Source organism: Microtus oregoni, unplaced genomic scaffold (genome assembly GCF_018167655.1).
Source record: "Microtus oregoni isolate MIOR12 unplaced genomic scaffold, Mior012 000008F_ref0000371, whole genome shotgun sequence".
In the NCBI taxonomy this organism is placed as follows: Eukaryota; Metazoa; Chordata; class Mammalia; order Rodentia; family Cricetidae; genus Microtus; species Microtus oregoni.
The window spans coordinates 48,760,218-48,782,769 of NW_024543067.1; the positions used below are offsets into that span (position 1 = coordinate 48,760,218).

At 47.5% G+C, this 22,552-nt stretch overlaps 1 protein-coding gene across 1 annotated transcript in view; it reads right to left on the reverse strand.

The window, feature by feature from the left end:
• The window catches only part of Fli1 (Fli-1 proto-oncogene, ETS transcription factor), a 117,445-nt gene that overhangs the window by 24,116 nt on the left and 70,777 nt on the right, over window positions 1-22,552 (reverse strand). Inside the window, exons 3-5 of the mRNA XM_041657808.1 lie at window positions 17,652-17,806; window positions 13,213-13,416; window positions 4,958-5,023 (exon numbers count right to left, since the gene is read on the reverse strand). Coding sequence (XP_041513742.1) covers window positions 4,958-5,023; window positions 13,213-13,416; window positions 17,652-17,806 — 425 coding nt within the window. The remainder of the gene's footprint in view (window positions 1-4,957; window positions 5,024-13,212; window positions 13,417-17,651; window positions 17,807-22,552) is intronic.

The following is a 22,552-nucleotide window of genomic DNA, read 5'->3' on the forward strand; positions in this document are numbered from 1 at the left end:
AAAACCACATCGTTTTTATCTTTTCCTGTTGAGTTATTTCTGCTGGGTATTGGGACAGGAACACAAACACTACCCCGAGACAGAGAACAGCAAACCCTTGCCCATGGTTGCACCGTCGTTTCAGGAGTGTAACACTGAACTAGGAGGTGAATGTTTATCTTAGGTGAACAGAAAACACCCGCCAATGAATGCGGATGCTCAGTGCTGAGATTCTAATGTGGGAAGCAGCCTCTGAGGGAGCAAAGAAAACCTACACTGGGGTGAGGCCTGTTCTGCCTCCAAACACGGGTGTCATCTAAGGAGCGCGGTGAGCCCTTGGCCTTATTGTCCTTGTCTGCAGAGTGGGGACAGAAAGGTAACAGACCTGTGGTCTCACGGTGCTGGTGTGAGGCACAGATGGACAATGGATGTGGAAATGTTTGCTGAAGGCTACAGAGAATGACTGCTCTTTCATGATTGGCCCTTGTCCTTATTATTTTTCAAAGAAGCTCTCTTAAGCATGGTCCATAAATGCCAGTCGAGCATCCAGCATTTGGGACACAGAGGTGATCAGTTCCTCTCCTCTCCATCCTTGGCAAGTAAGGAGACAGGCTTTTTACCAGCCAGTCAAGGATGGGGCTTCTGCAGACATCCACCGTTGGCAGCCGAGTCAGTGGTTTTCGGTTTTCACATTTCGGCATCGGATCTCAAAGGCTCTCACTGGGGAGCTCAGCACTCCACCGGCCCTTGGCAGTTGTGAGTTTCAGGAGTCAATAAACAAGGAGCTCAATATCCTCTGCCTTTTGGAGAGCTAGAGGTATTTCGACAGATGCAGGATTAGGGCTAAGGAAATTATCGGGGGGGGGGGGGGGCTTGAGTATCAGCCTCAGTATCCCCTCAGGGCTCAGAACTGGATGTCTGTACATGAAGTAGGGCTTGTCAAGCTAGGTAGCAGGTTAGGAGAAGCCTGGAAATCTTAAGAGGAAGAAAAAAAACCACACTCCTAGGGCCCTTTAGGTACCCAGTAGAGATTTAGAATAAATCCATTCTGCTTGGTCCTGGGCATCACTATTTGTTTTTATTTTTGCATTTATATTTTGCATTTGTATTATAAGAGGCTCTCTATGCAGTCAAAACCAAGGGGGATGGCCAAGTGGAGGCTATGTAGGAATTCATTTCTGGAAAGACAAGAGGGATGTAGCTGGAGGCAGCATGAAAAACTACAGAGACAGAGAGAAATGTTGCAAAACTTTGAATTTCCGCACCGAATTACATTTAGGAAAAAATAGCTAGAAGTGAAAGACTGTATTTTTAAGGAGAAAAAGCTTTGGCAATGAGGGCCCTTAAATTATACATATTTTAAAATTTTACAAATACATAATGCTTATGTACAGACTTTGGGAACTCAGAGCAATATTACAAAGCATATATGCAATCTGTGACAGCCAAGTCAAAGACATCGGTATATCCATTACTTCACGAATTTAATCCCTGGGGCTGGGGAGAAGGCTCACGTGGTAAATTGCCTGTGGATCAAGCATGGAAAACTGACTTCAGATCCCTGGTACCCATTATTAGCCTGCTGCAGTGTGGGTCTATGATCCCAAAGTGGAGGAGACAGAGGTGGGAGAAACCAGTATGATGGAATGGATGAGTTCTGGGTTCAGTGAAGAACTCTGTCTTGAAAATTAGAGTAGAAGCAGGCAAGGAAACACCTGACGTCAGTCTCCAGTCTCCACATGCATGGGAACACATGCATCCACACGCACACACACCCTCAAACACATAGTTACACATATGCAATTGTTTTTAATTGTGATATCCAAAATCATCCTACAGATACGGTGTTTTGAAATATTGAATCAACCGTTGACAGCCATAGCTTTCCTACTATGTTCTTGAAGTTGTTCCTTGGTCCCCACCGGTCACTCCATCTCTGCAACCTTCCCAACTCATGTCCTTCCCAGCCTCTAGTAACAACCACCTCTCTCTCCTATGATGCTGACTTCTAGTGAAAAGGGGACTGTCCTTGTAACACACTGAGGAGCTACAGAACCGTTTAGGGAGACACTTTCATTTTGTTCCACCTTTCTTTATGGAATGGAAACAATAACAGCTAGTTTGCAGAAAGGTGCAAAGCTCAAAAGCAAAGTTTGTGCACATGCCTGACACACTCTAAAATCCCGTGCAAGTGACAGCTAAGGCTGCTGTGGAAGCAGGTGACAATAACTTATGTCCTCGTTCAGTTTTTTAAATGCATTTAACTTGGCAGCAAAGGGAGAGAGAGAATGCCCAACAGTTCTATCTGGGTTCAACCAAGACTCTCCACATGTTTAAAGACATCAAGACCTGCGAAAATTGATTTCTGAAATGTCATCTTACTTTCTGCACAAAAGAACCCTTCGATATCTGCAGCCAGTTTGCTGGGAGACAGGCTAGAAGGGTGGTCACGTCCTTCTGAACGAAACAGCATCCTGGTTGATAAGTACCGAGAAGGCACTGACAGGCATCGTTTCCTCTTTTCTTTGTGCCTGATGCCAGTCAGCACCTGCCCTTTGCGGAGCAGGGAGCAGAGGCACCCATGGGCACACGCCCAGCTCTGATTCGAGTGCTGTGTGTGCCTCCTATTCAAAAAAAGACGGAGTCAAGGTGGCATTGATGTCTTCTATTTCTTTTTCCATTTAATATTTAAAAAAATAAAGATAGCTATTAGGGAAGAAGAGAGGCAGAGAGGTGGGAAGAGGGCGAAAGGGAGGGGGCAGTTTGTCAGCTTTGTATTGCTAATGTATTTTGTTCTGTGGCAGACTGGGTAGTACAGGGGGAAGGCAGCCGCTTAAGTGGAGAGCTTTACTGGGGACAAAAGATGCACCTGCAAAGCATGGGCTTAATCGTCTCTAGAGGCCAGGGCTGAGGCTGGGAGATAAATGCCCAGCACCACCTGAATGGGGCAGCCGGTGCGTTCGCCTGGATGCGGCAGTCAATTCATTTCAGAAGAGGCTTGCTACCCAGTAGGAGCTGGCGGCTCCTGCAAGCAGCCTGAATGAGGCAGCGGCGAAACAAATGCACTCTCAGCACAAAAGGGCCAGCAGAGGAGGGGCACCGCCTGGCAGGTAGAGCAGAGGACTGGGGGCTGAGCAGGACTTCTCAGCGGGAAGGAGTTGGTTAGCCACGCTTTTCAATGTTGCTAAACCAGTTTTTCAGCCAAAACCTGTATTTTAACCCAGTATGAACAAATAGCCATTGGTTTTTATCTAGCCCTAAATCTCATTGGTTTATTCTGATGGTACCAGCATGCTGTACACTAAATCCTAATACAGTAGTTCAAAAGCTTGCCCTCCCGTTCCCCTCGCCTTCTTTCCTCCCCTCTTTTACACTCCCCCGCCTTTCTCTTTCCTCCTTGCTCTCCTTCTCTTTCTCCCTCCCTTCAGTGGTACCTTCCCTTCATTCTTTACAAATCTACAAATCCTGGCTCCATTATCAGCCATCCAGAGCACACCTTAGAGCTCGGCACCTGACCTCAGAGCCTGAGGACCGGGATGCGATGAAACCAAGTGACTGGACCTCAGTGTATTTGTCATGAAAATAAATATTCTCCACTACAGACGTGTGTGACATGATGTTACAAGAGGTTATCAAGCTGTAGAGTGAGTGGGCGGAGCTTCAGTTCTCATGAGGAATCAACTATCTGACTTGGGGAGTCAGTAGCCAAAAGAAGAGTAGGTTGGGTAAAAGAGAAGGAAGGAAAAACAAAAACTCCTAAAAGTAGAATCATTATGTTGTATAATCCTTCCACTAAAGGTCCTGGTCATTATCAAATCGTAAACTGTTACTAGGAAGCACAGAGTTCTGTATGACTGAGGTGTGATCTTGAGAGAGACATATGGGGATCTTTGGGTCTCTGTTCCCTTCAGACTTCATGAGAATTTGGAATCAAATGGTCTCGTTTCAGAGAAAAGCCTGCAAGAGTGCCAATCCATTTGGTCTCTGTCCAATTTTCTGACAGGTATAGGTTAAGAGAAACTAGGGCAGGAGAGTGTCCAGGAAGAGAGATGCCTGTCGAATTCCCATCTTCCCACCAGTCCTACTCAAAGGTTTTCATCCCAGGACTCCCCTGTTGCTGTGGGAAGACTTGCCTTCACGCTTTCTTTGGCTTCTAATAATTATTTGCTTTCATTTTTTCTCTATTAGTTAACCAGATATCATGAACTATTCATCCATCCAAATACTAAAATCAGACAGTATCTGGTCAAATTCTATAATATTAATGTCATTAATAAATGAGTGTGCTCCTCCTCCATGTGTGTGTGTGTTTGTGCGTGTGTGTGTGTGTGTGTGTGTGAGAGAGAGAGAGAGAGAGAGAGAGAGAGAGAGAGAGAGAGAGAGATATGCTGGACCAAACCCTGGCCTTCTTTACACACTCACTAAAACCATTTTTTTAAAAGACAGTTTTCTTTTTTTCTGACCAAAATTAAATGAAATCAAATGAGATGGTTTGATTAAACCAACGCAAACTAGACCAGACCAACCTCTACTAGACCAAATCGTCAAACCACGGCTTTAAATATGAATGGACAATGCGGGATGCTTTCCAAAAGAAAACCCCAAAATGCAAATTCCCAAGGTAGACGCACACTTCATTATCCTCAGCAGGAGGGCCCCAAAAGTTAGCTTGGAAGGTAAGCAGAGTCCACTGTTCTTCTGTAAAGGCAACACCCTTTGCTCTCAGGGTCATGGCTTTAAATTCTATCCTTGGGATGTTTTTATGAGCTATTTCAAAGCCTCTCTTGGGGTTTTGAAACTAGTGGCAGAAAGAGGAAAAACAGGTATTTTAGTTTTTTTTTTAAATTTTGTTTACTAAAAAATAATTTCCTGAGCAAGAAATTGGTATCCAGACCTGGCACTAAGCACCTGTCTGAACAGTATGGAGCTGTGTCTGGTGGTGGAAATGCATCTGGGCACACGATGGGGGCAGACTTACCTTCCTTGACACTCAGCCTTGAGGACTGGTCTGTGTGGGAGGTCGTATTGTAGGCCAGCAGTGAACCTGAAATAAAAGTTAAAAACTAAATATCATGCTTCAGCTTAAGTCTAGAATGTTCCCCAAATATCTGTGTGTTAAAGCCAGGGTTCCCAACAACTTTAGAGATGGGACCGAGTAGGAGGCTTGTTGATCCTTGAGTGGGCGGCTTCTCAAGTGGATTGTGGGACCCCCCCTCTGGGATGGTGATGCTGTAACAGGATCTTTTCCAGTGTCTAGGAAAGCAGAAACCAACATGCACAGGGTTGCACATTGATTGCTCCGGCATCTCAGAGTGCTGCTGTATGGTCTAAAATGAAGTTGTGGTGCAAACATCTCTGCATCGGACTCCAGAGGAGCCGTTTGGGACGGATGATTTATTTATCTTTTGTTCTTGTTGTCATTGCGTGTAAAACACATGCTCCCTTCTTTCTTAAAACAAGATTTGTCCCTTTGTTTAAAGTGAGGCCAAGAGTTTTATTTTGTAAGATGGAGGCATCTTTGGGATTCTTCTCATGATTCTCCTGGGGACATTTTGAAAAGCCATCAAAACTAGGGCTGGGATCTGCTTTTACAAAGGACACCATGAGCTTAACACATGTGTTTGAGGCTAAGAAAGCCTTTCTAAACAACTGTTTTCCCTGGGGCATGTGGCCAAGGGGACTGACTGTTGGCCAGGCTGGAATGGCTTGATGGCTTGTCACCCAGTCTCTTCTTAGCCTTCAGTCATGGAGGGGCTTAGAAGCAGAGTGTTGTCTGGTGTGTGTGTGTGTGTGTGTGTGTGTGTGTGTGTGTATGTGTGTATCCATTCCCGTCGCCTTGAATTTTTGAGTGTTCTGGTTAAGTATCCAGAGAAACTCTGGGTCCTACCAGGGCAACTTAGGATTCCTGGCTTGGGTATCTATCCTTTCTAGCTCTGAAATAGGTCCCAGATGAAACCAGAAGGAGATAGATGGGTGCCATTTAGAGGCCGCTCTATGCCAAAGTGCAGATATGTGGGTAGCATTTTCTAAGTGACACATCTACCCAAACACAACATTCCATTCTCAAGAATATCGGTGATGAGAAAGCGACAGATTCGTTCAGTTTAAGCTGTGGTTCTTCGAAGTGACAAGTCCATCTGAGTATAGGTCCATCAGTATAGCTCCTCTTGGTCACAGGGCCCTCATCTGTACTGGGGAAAGAGTTAATACCTACTGAAGTGGATGGAGGCTGTGAGGCTTTTATAAAACCAAGTCTAGAAGGTGTGCCGCCCAGACCCTTACTTGTTTTAAGCATTCAGAAGAGGCTAGCAGCTATCATGATTACTTTTAGTTACAGAGGATGGAAACCCTTTACACAAGAGCTTGCGGGCACTGGCGCTGCCGTCTGGGATTCCAGCTAGGATTGGATTCTACCGCAATGAGAAATAATCCTCCATGACTGGACAGAGCTTCAGAAATGGAACCAAATGTTCCAAGAGAATACCCAAAACCTTTCAGAGGTAGGACCAAGAATGTCTCTGCCTCTGTCCCGGGCATTTTCTCCCTTGGGCAGAACCTTGCTGCTCGAGCAAATAAAGAAAAATGATGGTCTCTGAGCAGCCACGAGTCATTAGTACAACGTTAGGCCAGAGACGGGGCTCAGATAAACCACGTTTATTAAATTTCCCATGGTCAGAGTTCCTCTCTGAGCACACGTGAAGCCACAGGAAACTCCCAGAATGCCAAGAGAAAGGGTCGCCTGACCTCTACAAAGCCTGCATGAAATACATATTTCATGGTAACCTAGGGGAGAGATTTTGCCCCAAGACTGTCTTGGTTCAAGTTTCACTAGGGGAGAGGAAACCTCAGTGGGGGAAGGGGCGGCTGGTCTCTCCCATGGGTACAAATTTTCTTTTAACTGGTTTTTATTTTACCAGGTCCTCAGGCTACCTGCATTCTCTCTCTCTCTCTCTCTCTCTCTCTCTCTCTCTCTCTCTCTCTCTCTCTCTTTCTCTCTTTAAGGCAATTTCTCCAGTTGTAGGAAAGTCCTTCCTGGAGTCTGGCCTCCCACGTGGTGGCTTTAGTTTTCTTCTTCCTGCCTTGAGGTTCTAACCTAAGCAATCCTAGTACCGCTGAGTCCTGTGGAGTTTTCCCAATACCAACAGCCACAGTCAATGGCTAGATAGAACTGGAACCACATTTGCACTGCCAGGCACTCGTGTGTGTGTGTGTGTGTGTGTGTGTGTGTGTGTGTGTGCATGTGTGAGTGCTCTCCTACACCCCCTTCCTTAGGACACTTCCATCCTTTTCAGAGTCTTTCACTGAGACCTGGGGCCAGCTGATTAGGAGGAAGTGGGGATGGAGGGTGGAGGGGTGGGACAGCAAGTGTATGCTGCTGTCACTGACTTTTTTACATGGGTTCTGGGGATCAAAGCAGGTCTTCATGCTAGCGTGGCAAGCACTTTCTCAAAGCTATCTCCACATTCTCCCAAACATTATCACTTAGTCCTTGCAGGAGCCATGCAAAGCCATATATATTCTCCTTCCATAGCTGAGGTCAACATTCAAAGAAGTCAAGACAGATGTACAGGAGACAGGATCAACTGACTGGCTACTCTATAAAACATGTCCTTGGTTCAGAAGCTGAAGCAGCCTTTAGCTTAAACCAACACAGCTAAGATGGGCAAGAAAGTGTGTCTGTTTATTCCAACACTCCAGAGATTAAGACAAGAGGATCACGGAAAGTGCCAGTAGCTGAGATAGAGAGACTCTGTCTCAGAAAGATAGATAGATAGATAGATAGATAGATGGATGGATAGATCAATGAAGGTAGTAAAGACAGAAGAAGGAAGGAAGGAAGGAAGGAAGGAAGGAAGGAAAATAAATGGTGCTGGAAAGCGAATGGAGGTGCTGCCTTAGGGCTAGCTGTACATTGCAATCTTCATAGCTCCCTGCAAGCTATGCCTTCATTTAAACTGTTGTCCACTCAGCTATGTCATATGTCTGTATGACAGGATACATACATGTGCATATATATGTATCTGTTGATCGGAGACAAATCACTTTCAAATTCATGAAGCGGTAGCTTCTGGGAGTGAAGTAGCCATCCAAGGCAAGAGCTTGGGGACAAAATTAATTTTTTTCCTTTTCTTTCCTCCTTTCCTCCATCCCCTTTTCTCCCATTCCACTCCTTCCTCCTCCATTTTTCTTTACTGAGACGGGTTCTCACGTATCCCAGGCTGCCTTAACATTCATTACATAGCCCCGGATAATCTTAAATTTCTGATTCTGCTGCCTCCACCTCCCAAGTGCTATAAATTACAGCCACCATGCCTAGTTTTAGGGTGCACAGGATCAAACCCAGAGTGTCCTGGATACTAGGCAGGCGCTCTACCACCTAAGCTACATCCCCAGAACAACAACATCATTTTTTTTTTGTCTCGAGTTCATCCTAAAGTGCACTTCTGGGATATGAACAGAGGTGGGAAGGGACAGATGGGAAGGGGTTTTGCAGGACCGATGCCCTGAGCTTCCCTCAGCTCTGTGATCTCTCTAACTTGCTTTTCGTCTGGGACACCTGGGGCAGTGGAGGCAAGGGAACCAATGCCAGGGCATTTGTCTATGCCTCCCTTCTTTGCGTTACTATAGAACCCAGCAGCATCTACCTCCCCAGGCCCAAGACAACCAGTAGATCCCTAGCTCCCTTTCTCTGGGCTTCAGCCAGCTGCAACACTGAGTGCAGAGGCACTCCCAGGGCAGAGGAGGGGAGTCGGACCCTATACACTGAACACCAGACCAGCTACTAGTGAGGCCACTGGCCCTTTATCTTATTGGAATCCTGCCCTCCTTTCTTGGCCAGACCCAGCCGGAAGGCTTAGCACTTCCTCAGCTCAACAACAGGGCCATCAACTTTGCTCCACCATCTGAGGTTGCAGGTGCGAATACCACAGAATGCGGAATGTGTTTTCCATTAAGTTTAAATTAAAAATGGGAGTCGAGATTGATATCTTCTCTGGGGTGTCCCTGTCACTTGATGTATTTCATCCTCTGGGGCTGCCACTGTTTGAAAATGCGCGTTCTTCGTATATGTCCCAGGTCAGAGCCGGATGGACATTCCACCCAGTTCCTTTAAAAAACGAAAAGGAACAACAAAACCCTTTTTCTTCTGCTTCTGGCGTTCAGCCCAAGAGATTTGGGTTCCTAAACATCCCCAAACTCCCCCCAGTGGCCCTGGGATTGAACTGTCAGTTGGGGACAGATAGCACTGCCTCCCCAAGGTCAGCCTCATTGATCTTGGCCTGGGAAGAGGTAGATCTCACTGTCCACATTCTCGGCAAGAAACAGTGCCTCTGTACAGGGGGTGTGTCTGAAAGATTCTGGCAGGGCTGTCAATCACACTTCGGATTTGGAGAGGAGATCAGGGTGAGTGAGAGGGTGGGTTTGGTTTAATGGGCCTCATTCTAGAAGGCTTCAGAGGATAAAGGCTGTATTCGTTGGTACAGTACAAATGGAAAGCTTTGGTGGGGGGACAGGCTGGTTTGGCCTTCAAGGTGGAGACTGGACACGAGATTAGCTTGGGAGATGAGAAGAGAGATTTGCCTACATTCACATTCTAATTCATGTGTATTTGAGCATCTTGCACCAAAGTTGGCAGGTCGTCTGCAGCAGTGACCTTAACTCAGGCTGAAAGCTTCAGCTGCCCAAGTCTCAGAGGTCAGAGCAGGTGCTTTGCATGGGCCAGATGCCTTTGGATGGACTCCTGAAGCTAGCCTGCCTTCCTTGCTTAGGTCATGAAGCAGGGATCATAGAGTTGTGTCTATGGTGTCCACAAGGGGGTGTCCTTTCTATTTGTAGTGAATGACACTTGGGCTGGTGCCTGCCTGAGCTTTGTTCCCTCAGACGCTTCAGCTTGACTCCAATAACTGTGGGTACCCTGTCACACCCCCTCCATCTTCCTCCTGACGTCATACAGGTGCTGCACCTGGAACAGCTGAAACGGCCAGATGTGCAAAGTCAGTACGTTTAGGCAGGGCTCATCCACTGGGCAGGTGTAGAGGGGATCAGGATACTATTATTTCTTCCTTATTACGAGAGACCCCTCTTTAATTTAAAATTAAGTTTATGAAACTTAAAATATAGCTTTCTTTCTAGACAACAAGAATAGTCAAATGTCTCCTGTGAAAGTAAATCTGATGCTGGAACGTCTGAAAAAAGTGCCTTTAACCCATTGAGCCATCTCACTGGCCCCGCTTCCAACAATCCATGCTTTGGCTCCCCCCAGGTTCCCCTGTGCTGACATCCCTCTACCCTGTATCCTCCATCAGTACTGAGGGTCTCAGATCTTTCCCCTCTACCTCTTGCCCAAAGGGGGAGTGTTTAGGCCCCAACTGCTTTCCAACAGGATGATGCTAACGATCAGCCCAGACTCCCCTTACTCCAACCTTGCGCCAAGCCCTAACCTCTTTCTTAAACATGAGGCAGCCTTTGCAAGTCAGTCTGGGAAAACCATCAAGGTCTGAAGGCATGTTGTACCGCGGAAAAACGTTCTCAGCCACTGTGGAGGCGACAGTATCTGACAAATGGCCTCCTGTAGAGTCCACGCAGATAACCAGTACCAGTAACCCGTGGGTTCTAGAGGCTGAAACCCCAAGGGGGAAAAGTAGATTCAAAAAGAAAAGTGGAAAGGAAAGAAAATCGGAAAAATTTCCAGTTAGATCATTTTAAATCTAGATGCCTCCGAAGATTATTACAATCTCCGTTGCATTTCAAGAAAATTTAATATAGCTACTGTAATTTTTTTCTTGGCCCACAGGCACAGTTTTCCACTCTACTTTGTGTCCTAGGCACGTACATCGTACACTTTACCACAATAACCATCTTAGCACCAGAAAAGCGCTCTTGTGTAGACCTATTGCAGTTATCACCAGCCTCTCAGGAAATTTGGCTTGGGCTTTCAACGTGCATACTGGCTCTACCTCTTCTCAACTCTGGGAACCCTCTCCCAGCCATCCCCTTCTGGAAACTTTATTGTACGGCATCTTCCGTGATCTTTACACATGTTCTTAGGAGGAGAGAATCCGGTTTTTCTGGCTATGGTCTAGCCTCCAAACACCACACTCTGCTCCCTGCTTCCTCGCTAGCTGCTCACCCCTCTACCTCCACTTATCTGCCCGTGCAGGCGGCCTCCCAAGGGTGATGGTGAGCCCTGGCTGGTTCAGTGCATTCCCGGACCTTCTGAGCAGCAGGTATCTGGCTCATGTCAGTGTTTGTGGCTCTGCCTCTTTGGTGAAAGAAAGAAGAAGTGGGGACTTGGGCTGTGCATGGGTGGGTCAGAGGTCATGTGGTGTGAATGGGCTTCCCTCTTACAAAGCCCATTTTTTTTCTTTTTTTTTAAATTTATTTATTTATTATGTTACAATATTCTGTCTGTATGCCTGAAGGCCAGAAGAGGGCGCCAGACCTCTTTACAGATGGTTGTGAGTCACCATGTGGTTGCTGGGAATTGAACTCAGGACCTTTGGAAGAGCAGGCAATGCTCTTAACCACTGAGCCATCTCTCCAGCCCCCCAAAGCCCATTTTTTTAAACATATTCTTCACAAGTATCCACCATGAAAACGAACATTTTGGGGTCCTTTGTGCAGAGCTCACCGAGGTCTCTGTCATAACTTCTTCCTTGAGGATCTCTCAACCTCCTACACAGTGGAAGCTGGAGGAGTCTAGAAGTCAGGCTTGGCTGCACCCTGCACTGCTGGCCTCTGGGTCCCATGTGCACACTCAGTGTCTACTGTCTCCCTTGCCCTGCCCGTGTGTATCATGGCAGAATTTTGTTTAAAGAGCCTTTGCTTTTGTTTTTTGTTTTTCCTTTCACCAGGCATTTAAAGGCTGAGAAATAAAGTCATTATTAAATGCCAATCATCCAAAAGGGAGAGAAGACTAGGTTAGAAAACGGCCCCCTTTTAAAATTGTTATTTCTTGGACTGACCTCATATTGCAGCAAACTCAGACATGAGGTCATGGCTGTAGAGCTAGCGTCCCCTCTCCCAGCATTGCCAGCTGCCTTAGAGAGGAGGCTGGGTGGCTCAGAGGCCCTGCTGGAAACATCCAAATGCATTTATTTTTATTTTTGATTTCCCAACCAGTGTGTGCTGGCCCTGCTCTCCATAGCACTCTCTTACACTGAGACCATGGACTGCAATGATAGCAACTGAACATGCACTGGAGATGCAGTGCGGGGAAGACCAACCCAGAGCCCATGAAAAGCAGCCCCACAGTGTTGTCCGAGAGTCTCAGCATCCAAAGGGATCTTAGAGCCATCAAACCTTCCCAAAGCTCAACTCTTGCAATACTCCTAGCAAACTAAACTGTCCACAGAGGCCAGTGCATCTTGGTCTGCACACCCTCTCTTTGATCACCCTCACACAATATGACTGCACATCTGCCTTCCTGTGGCTTCAGCTCATCTTTGCAGACCCCTGAGCAGACCTTCAACACTTGGAGCTAGCATGGGGACAGCGCCTGGCATGGATTTCTGATAGAGAGTTAAGGCTGCGGTCACTAGTAAATCCAAAGAAATCCCATTCCATATCTGTAGAAATCCCCATGGAACTGGTGGGTACTTGGTACTAGGGAGCCTCCTATTGGGTCACTCTTTCTTTACTAAGCTTTGCCTCCCCCAACATTCTCTCTACTGTGAAGGTTGTTCTGGGAAGGTTTCTGGTGTCTCTTAATAAACCCATGCCAACAAGCTCATTTTGTGACAGTGGGGGAGGCTGCCCTGTAGGGTAGGGAGGGGAATCAAAATGATTGATAGGATGGGAGCTCCCACAATCTTAGATTCCATATATTACATATCTATGTTCAGAATTTCCAGTAAGAACTCTGTTTCCTCAGAAAACCTCCAACCAGAAACTCTATCTCTGCAGTTTTGGGTAGCTCAAGGTTCTGGAAGAGATATCTTCCTAGAGCCTAGTCTCTGGTGTCATCCTCCCCAGGTCCAAGCTCCCTGTTTTTGTTTGTTTGTTTGTTTTTTTTTTCTATTTTTGATTTGCTTCCCTTGACACTCCTGGATTGGGTCTTTCCCTGTGGGATTTGTAGGAACCCATGCGACCTTGGTGAGGTTCCTATAGTGAGGATGCTGCTTCTTGGCATATGTCCTTTGTGACTGGTGTAAAAGTGTGCACCTCCTCCCCTTGGCTGGCTCCTGGGGACCCCACGGGACCTCCCGCAAGCCGGAGAGCGCGTGGTCCACTTACTTTCCCTGAGGTAATTGAGATGTGACAAGAGCACTTCGGTGTTGTAGACGGAGGTGGCTCGGAGGAAGTCCTCCTTGTTCATTTTACACAGTTCCTTGCCATCCATGGTTTGGAATAAGGAGGTATCGATCTCCATCAAGCCATATTCCTTTATGGCCCACTCCAGCCACTGCCGGACATGCTCCTGTGTCCACAGTGTGGGGTCTGCAGAGGAGAGATGAAAAACATTAGCGTGAATGCCTGCCTCCGGCAGCCGAGGCTACCCCTTCTCCAGTTCTTCCCTCTCTCTCCTCTTGGGCCCCACTTTCCTCTTCCTCTCTCTTCTTCTCGTTTATCTTCTCTCTACTAGATCTCCTCTCTTCTTCCATCTCCCGTTTCCTCATCTGTTTTCCCTTTTCTTTCCCCCTGTTCACTGTATCTTTTTTTCTCCCCTTGTCTTTCCCTCTTATACTTCTCTCTTTTCTCCCTCACCCCTCACCTCCCTTCCAGATGGTCCCCCTCAGAACACCCCATCTGGCTCCACCCCCATCTGGCAATGCCTGAATCACTTAGCACTGGGAAAGGTTCTTAGTTACCTCAACATATACCCTGGCAGGATGCTATTTAAAATTTTTGGAGGGCAACTGAGACCTTGACCTAAGAAATCACGGCATCAAAATGAAAATAAACAATCCCTCAGGCCCAGGGACCAATGCCTCTGGAAAGGGGAGCCATCTGTGTCTTAAGAATATTAATGAGTGCAAGGAGGCGCACTGGTCTCTCAGATGCCTATAGAAGAGAAATATGTACGCTCATGCTTTCCCTGCAGCTCCATCTGGGCAGCTGGGAAACCCAATGATGCTATTGTTTGACATAAACCTAAGCTGGGCTTCCTTCTTCCAGGGCATAGCTGTGTTAAGATTTCTAGCAGACCATCCCTAAACATTTTCAGGATATGTAAATACTCATCGATGACAAATGGGGCTATAGACAGAAGCCTCTTTAACCGTGAATGAGCAAGAATAACACAGGACCAAGGCCTCTGTTCTCACTCGCCCTTTTCCTTCCTTTCCTTTCTCTCTCATCTTTTCCTGAAGTAGCAACTGTCTCAGGTGGGAGATGTTACAAGTGCCAGGCTTCCACGGACACGGTGGTGCATACCAGTAACCCCAACACTTGAGAAACTGAGGCAGGAGGACTATGCATTTGAGGCACCCTGTGCTACCGAGTGCCTCCCCCCCCAAACACACACACACACACACACACACACACACACACACGTGTGCGCACACACATCTATCACTATGAAATATAGGCACTAAAGCAATAAGTAAGAAGTGAGTTTGTGTTGGTAGTTCATGGAGCCTTGGGTAGAAGGGTCTGGGGTGAATTTGGAGAGTCAGGGGAGGAGGGTTCCTGGAGAAGAGATGGTATTTTTTTGCAGGGCAGCTGGTTGCTCCCAGTTTCTGCTTTTCTACTTGGCCTGCTTCACCTAGCACGCTTAGTTAGCAGGAAAACTTGTGCTCCTTTCTAACCAACTCACATTCCTCTCATTCTAGGGCCTGAAAAAGCTCTGGGCACAAGAGAAGTAGGCTCTCAATGGCCAGCATTGGCAGTGGGGAGGAAATCAGGTGCCGGAATCACTACGGGTTGTAAGAGAAATCCTTGAGAGGTTGAAAGGGAGCCCAGAACAAAGCTTGGGAGTCATATGTGACAGCTCCCACATGCCATACCAAGAATCCAGGGTGTACCTACCTAGTGATGACACAGGCCAGCTCTTTATCTGTCCCAGCTTTTCTACCAAGTGAATCTACAGAATGGTTTTGTTATACCCATTTTATAGATGAATAGGGAGTCATGGAAGTTTTGCCTTAGGAACTACTGCTGGGCTTCCCATAGAAGTCTTCAAAAGACGTCACGTAGTTGGAGAAGCAGATCCCTTGTGATCCCTCAGTCTCGTTATGTCAGGATCCTGCCTGAACTCATTTGGGACTGTAAAGCCCTGTGCAGAACCAAGAATTCCTCTGCCTCCAGCCCCCTTGGACATGTGAGTACTTGTGTCCTTCAGATAAACTTCTGGCTTTGTTCTTATACCTTTACTTTTCAAACCAAGCAAGGACTGTGGGTAGGTGGAAAGCTCAGAATTCTAAAGAAGGGTACCCAAGAGGGAGTTGGACTATATTATTTCATCTGTAGTGTCTCCTAGTTCCTGACTTGTACAATCCAAGACTCCACATTCAATTTTATGCCCTATATTTTATTTATTTTATTGTTTCCTCTCTTCGCATTGAGCTTGATCACAATGTTAATTCTCTCCCTCTCCAGCACTACGAATTATAAATCTTCCACTCTGGATCATGCTAAACTCTTCCAAATGTATTTCCTGGATGATTTGGCCCTTGTTCCTTCCCATCTCGATGTGGAAATGGTGATTAACTAGAGTCCTCATTTATACTTGTCCTAAAATCCCATCATAAATTCAATCGGTTGTTCCACTAATGTTTTATTGCCTTGATTTGTGGACTTGCCCAAAGGAGACTTTCCCCTGTGTCCAGGATGCTGACCTGGAGGAAGCCAAACTGTGTAAGGGTAATGCTTACAGATCTAGCCAGCGGGGGAACAACCCAGCAGATCTGGGCTCTTGAATTCATTATGCCAAATGTTTTGAAACAGCTTGATAAGAATTCACGTTATTTTCTCTTTTACTGCCTTGGTTAAGCCAGTCCACTAAAGACCAACCTTTGCCAATCCCCTGAAAAGCATTTCGACACATTTTAAAGAGTAGAGCAGCCTGGTCTCCCATCCTTCTTCCCATATTCACTTCCTTATGACAACCCAAACAAGAGGATGACAATAGACTGGTTCTAAGGCAATCTCCAAGCCCCCAATGGTTCTTCCCCTCAAGATTTCCTTCCTGTGCTGAGGTTGGAGCAGGAGATTTTGATAGCAAATGCCTGACCTGTCTTGTGGTGTGGAGAGAGTTCACACCATGTTTTCTTCGGTATGATTTTCCTGTCTGTAAGCAGGGAGGAGACCCCCTGGGCTCACTGTCACCAGCCTGTCTACCAAGGATGGTGACACACCAAACCATGTGACATTGTAGTAGAGGAAGCCATCTACGTTATACCTGGTACCTGTGAAACCCTGCTACATGAAGCTCTCCTGGCGAGGCGTAGATGGCACACACCTGCAGCTAGCCCCAGGACTCGGGAGGCGGGGTGGCCGGAGGACCGCTGAGAGGTCCTGCCTGGCTTACACAGAGAGTTCTAGGACAGCCTGTGCTACTCAGTGAACACCCGTCTCAAACAACCCAAACAAGCAAGCAGATAAATAAAACAGGTGGAGCTCTCCTTGCAATCAGCTCCCAAGCTTGAAGAAGATGCAGCCCAGGCAGCTTTTAATTCTATGAACTGCAGAACAACACCCCTTCCTCCTCTGCCTGGATTCCAGTATCTTCTACACCCTCTGCTGTGGGGAATTTAACCCAGAACTCAGAAATGTGGCTGTCACTCTTAGGAAAGCAGTCACAGCTTCCATGGCAGCAAACACTCGGGACAGAGGAAAGATGTGCCCGTCACAAAATCATCCTTCAATCTGACAGACAAATCCTCCAAACTCCCACAGAGATAACTAAGTGCTCTGAGACACGACTGTGTCTACACATTTACAAATGGAGGAAGCCAGCCTCTCCGGGGAAGTTATTTCGGTAAGATTAGCTTTAGCCCCCGCCCTGTAATTCACTTCGTTCAAGCTCTGGACATTTTGCCCCTTCCACCTGGCACCCACTCTAAAGTGGCAATTTTCAAATTCCCTCCATGTCCAGGCTGCAGAGTACATTGAAGTTGGCCCAGGTAACATCCATCCAATAGGTGGGAGGATTTAACAATAGCCCCCCTCTCTCCCATAACCAACAGCACCGATACCTAGGGGGGAAAAAAAGAGGCTATTTCTACATAATGATATAACTTGTGGCACACACGTGGAGGCGTTCCGTTTGTTAAATATAGTTATTTCTATTTTAAAACTGAAAGAGCTGGCTGTAATTTTGGGAAGGTGGAACCTAGCAGAGGCCAGGGAGTACACGCCTGAGGGAAGGGTGGACACGGAGAGCTGCACTCCTTACAGGAAGGAATGGCGGTGTGTGAGGCCGCCCCGTCCTGCTCTCTGGGTAGGTTTCATGCTGGGGTAATAGGCCACTCATGGGAAATCTGCCTTGTGCTGTGTCTGAGAGTGGGGCTTCTGGGATCTGCGTGCCAGGGTTCTAGTGACATTTGAGATCATGCCTTGGTTGGTAGCTAGAGAGTCTGGAGGGATGAACAACGTTCCCTGGTTTGTATTTCCCTAAAAGACGAGGAAGCTGGGTAGGGTTTCCATGTTCCAAGGGACAGGCCTAGCCCTCCCCTGCAGTGCCCGAGAAATGGCAACGTGGGCACTAGCTAGGCAGATGGTTCCCAAGGTACCTGCAGGCACAATGACTCTCCGTTCGTTGGTGGTCATGTTGGGAGGAGGGGGGCCGTTCTTCTCATCCATGTAGCTATTATAGTTCATGGGGTTGGTTTCGGCTCCGCCCACCAGCTTGTTGCATTTGCTGACACTGCAGTCCACTGGAGACTCCCTGGGGTGAGAGGAGACAAAGGTCACCACGGGGACAGATCACTCTAGCTTCAGCAGGGTTTGCCAGTCACTTAGACACACCCAAGGGACAATGATGGTAATGACGACTGTCCTCCATGCAAAACCCAGCCTGAATCTGTCATAAGCACGGGGCCTCCTGGTTGAACGCATTTCAGGGGCCCGCAGCCCTCCCAATCTGTCTGCCGTGTCTAGTTTCAACCAGATCACCAGTGACCAGCCCTTCCCACGTTTCACTAGTCCTTTTAAGAGAAGGACAGGGCCGGGCAGTGGTGGCGCACGCCTTTAATCTCAGCACTCGGGAGGCAGAGGCAGGCGGATCTCTGTGAGTTTGAGGCCAGCCTGGTCTACAAGAGCTAGTTCCAGGACAGGAACCAAAAAAAGCTACGGAGAAACCCTGTCTCGAAAATCACAAAAGAGAGAGAGAGAGAGAGAGAGAGAGAGAGAGAGAGAGAGAAGGACAGGCCCTCTCCACGGTCACTTTATGTCTTCCTCAGTTACAGGACCGACCACAGTATGAGATGGTCAGTCTGTCCTGTGTCTTGTCATTGCCATTTCTTGAGATAGTGCCATCACTTGCTATTGTACACATACCATTTAATGCATATTCATACCGTTTGCTTTGTCTGAACTTCCACATAATCCTTCCAGATCTGTGGAGCAAGGGTTACTACATCCCCTCTATGGATACCAAAACGGAAAGATGTGGTGACTGGAAGAACTGCACAGCTAGTAAAGGTGGATGCGGGACTCAGTTCCCAGGGTTAACCTTCTCAACTAAAGCCCACATGGAGAAGAGTTTGGCGATGCAAGGAAGAAGAATAGAACCCACGACTGCCTCCCTGATCTGTAATGACTCTTGTAGCGTTTTACGGGCCTGAGCAGTTGGTTCCCAGGAGAAGCAACAGGGACGTGCATAAGGGAGAAAACACATCACCCGTCTTGGACTGAAACAACACAGCCCAGTTAGCATCTGATATTTGCAGCAAATGGCACTGAGCAATGGACTGGGGTGCTAGGCTGACAGACCCCCTGTGGTCAGCTGATGCAGCTGAGTACACACAGAACACTCTACGGATCTCCAGTGACCGTCAGCATAACATCATGGCGCTCTCCGCATGCCAGGAGAGATGCCATCCTGACCTGCCCAGCTGTCGCTCAGTCCTTCCAAGAAGCAGAACCATAGCAGACTCCTAGACGGTGCAGTGGGGGCTGTTGGGGTACGATAATGCCGGGCAGCAAGCATCATCCTGGGAGGTGACCAGAACCATAGCAGACTCCTAGACGGTGCAGTGGGGGCTGTTGGGGTACGATAATGCCGGGCAGCAAGCATCATCCTGGGAGGTGACCAGTTCTCTTGAGAGCACCAAACCCAGCCTTCAACCCGAGGAGATCAGACAAGGTCTAGATTACAGTCCGCCAGCTGGGCACGCTAACCTCTTCCTTATCCCCTGGCCTGGCTGCTGTCTCCAGTCACTCTGCTCGGTCTTCTGCAGTGGGTAGAAACGGAGTGAGAGCCCCTAAGGAGTGCTGGGGAGTCACCCATCCCCACAGTCAGGAGTGCAGTCACCAACCCAGAAGGAGGGGGAGCAGTCCAGGGATCCTGAGAGTCAGGCAGAGCGGGGAGGCCTGAGCACATTCAATAAAGAAAATTAAATGAATTTGTTTCTTAATCTGAAAGGAAAAAAATATTGCAGATCACTTATCATGGCTGGGAGATAAATGCTCCACTGAGATATTAGAAGGCAGACGGTAATTTTTTCCTGATGTCTTACCGGGGAGAACATGGGCTGAAAATGAAAATAAGATGTATAACTTACATATGTTAGAATTTAAGGTTTTACTATTTGCCTACTGTTTTTCCAGGCAGAGAACCAAGAACCAGCCGTCAGAGTCCCAGATTGTTGAAGGTTTAATGTCCCCATGGCAGTCGGAGGGGAGGCAGTAGCACGTCGGGGCTTTTCACCAGCGCTTGGCCCTTTGGCTTCTGCCGCTGAAGGACTTGGCTTGAGATGAAGCAGCCTCAGTCAGACCAGGGTGCCTGTGTCTAAGCTGAGCTGGCCCGAGCACACTGCCCTACCCCCCAGGAAAACTATGCGCATGCATGCATACACACTCACACACACACATTTCGCCGCCCACGGCATACACACACATAATGAAAACATTCAGACTCTAACTTTACTACATATGTACACACACGCACACAATTTGCTACACTCTACACACTTTACCACACATACTACGTGCACAATGCCAGCACGTCCTACATAACCATATACTCCACTACATATACACATGTTCATACATCTGTGCACATACATGCTACTTCACATAGTACACATAAACACACATATACACATATGCATGGCCCATCATATACCTATACAAACAATACAAATATGCACACATATATCTCCTATACACATCCATACAGTCACACATACTCTAGCATATAAAATACATATTATATACACGCTACTACCTATATGTATACAATATATGCATTTACACAATTGTAGGCTGTCACACACATATAGTTATATAAATGTACATTCTCCATCACAGACATGCATGTATATGCTAACACACACACACACACACACACACACACACACACGAGCTCATACCACCACAGTCTTGTTGTCTTCCCCAGATTCTTGTTAGATGAGAAACCATCCAAATGCCAGAGAAGCCTGAAGAATTAAGTTGGCCTGAAACCAAGATAGTGGGGTTTTCATTGGCTGGCGGAGGTGGCGGTGGGGAGGATGAACAGCACACACACGCTTCCTGTGCAGGGTGCCCAGAGCCAGACAGCCAGGTTCAGTGGTAGCAGAAGAAGAGATGCCTTTTCCGAAGCCTCCCTTTCTTAATTTTAATGAATATCGGGGAGAAGAACTTTAAAACACTATTTTTCTTAGGAGTTGGGTCTTGGAATTTTGGCATTTAAAATTGGCTTCTTACCAGGCAGAGGTTAGAACCTGAGAAGTGCCCAAATTAATGGCTTTTGTGATTTGGAGCTGTGCACAGTGGGTATGGGTGGCAAAGTTGTCCCCACTCTGCAGAGTTAAAAAAAAAAAGATGAAAAAGAAGAAGAAAAGATGAGGCACGAAACAAAGCTTGCCTGATAGTGAGCAATGGCGGGCATGCCCTGGGCATGGCCAGGAAGCAGAGGCAGAAGAGCAGGGTCCCTGGGTTCCATGGCTGGCAGTGTCTAGCTGACCAGTGAGTGGCACTCCATTCGCTAGCCCACAGAAATCCTAGCTGTCGCCCCTCCTCCAGCCTTCTTCCTGCTGTCCCCAAGAGGCCTGCTACCTGCCTGGCTACCCCTCCCTGGCCTTCTTTGGAATAAGGCCCCTTTCTTTGTCTCAGACAGTTACCATCAGGGCCTGCAAAGGGACTTTCTTAGAGAAAAGGTTTGACACCCACCTGGGACATTTGTCCTCTTAGAGCCTGACTATTCTACTCTGGCTCAGGGTGGGAAAGGAGGAAACCATACCTCGCTGACTTGGGCACTTGCCTGCCAGGTTCGCTTCCATCCTCTTTGCCTCAACCAGATGGCACAGTCATGCGTCTGGTGACCACTGCCTGTCCAGGTGAAGTCTAACATAAAGGCTGCTCTTTAATGAGGCAGCTGTCGCCTGTGAAGAGGGCTTGAGGAAAACAAGAGAGGGGGAGGTGGGGAGCCCTGGAGAGGGAAGAGGTTTGGCCATTCATTTTGTCCATACGGCGTCTGCTAATTTGTATTGAGACCTGCACTTAGAGCAAGCAAGGGCTTGGGGCCCACAGGCAGCTGACTGTGCTGGGGCAGGTGACAAGAGGCCTTGAGGCTGCCACAATAGAGCAGGGAGGAAGTGATGGCTTGAGAGTTTAACTCTGAGCATCTCCACCTTAGCGCTAGCAAAGGCCGCAGACGGCAGGTCACAGCAATATGACATAACTATCCTAGGCAGACGTTTCTGTTTCTGTGTGTTTATTGAACACAACTTAAAAAGGCTGCCAGCGGTTCACGTAAGTGCCTTCAGAGTTTTAAGCAATATGGAAAGAGGTGTGAGCTCCTAAGAGGAGGGAAAGGGGTCCCCAATATCCTATTTCACTGAGAGCACCTGGACACATGGTGTATTGTCAGATCACAGATCTGCTGACAGTCAAGGGCCACCCAATACCCACAAAGCCTTGCCCGGCTCCCTGAGCCACGTGATTGCATTAGAGTCTATCCGCGTGTCTTTCATGTAGCATGCCCATTGCACACCTGAGGGATCTGAGCTGCCTTTAGGGTTTCTGTGGGATCCATGTGTGGAGGTGATTGATTGCTTTTGGTAAGAAAGTGTAGTTTCAAGAAAAGAAGCAAAACAAAAACTACACACAAAGCCACCACCACCCTAGCTTTCCACACAGGTGGCATGTGCCCTATCCGCCCGTGCAAGGTTTAGAATTTAGAAATGCAGGAAGGTGCCAGAGAGCTGCAAGTGACAGAGTGAAGGAGGCTCATTTTTCTGAGTGTGGAACAGGCTTCTCTGGGTGTTACATGCCTCCTGATGATGCTGGTCTCTGCAGGATGTCTCAGAGCAAGTGATGCTGAGTTCAGATCCTGAATGCTAGGTACCTAAACCAAGTTCTTGGGTTTGCTCCCCCTTGAACTGATAGTATTTCCTTCATGCACCGATTTCTCCAGTTCCCCTGGTCGAGACAGGATACAGCTGAGAGTTATTTGCAGACCACAGCTTGG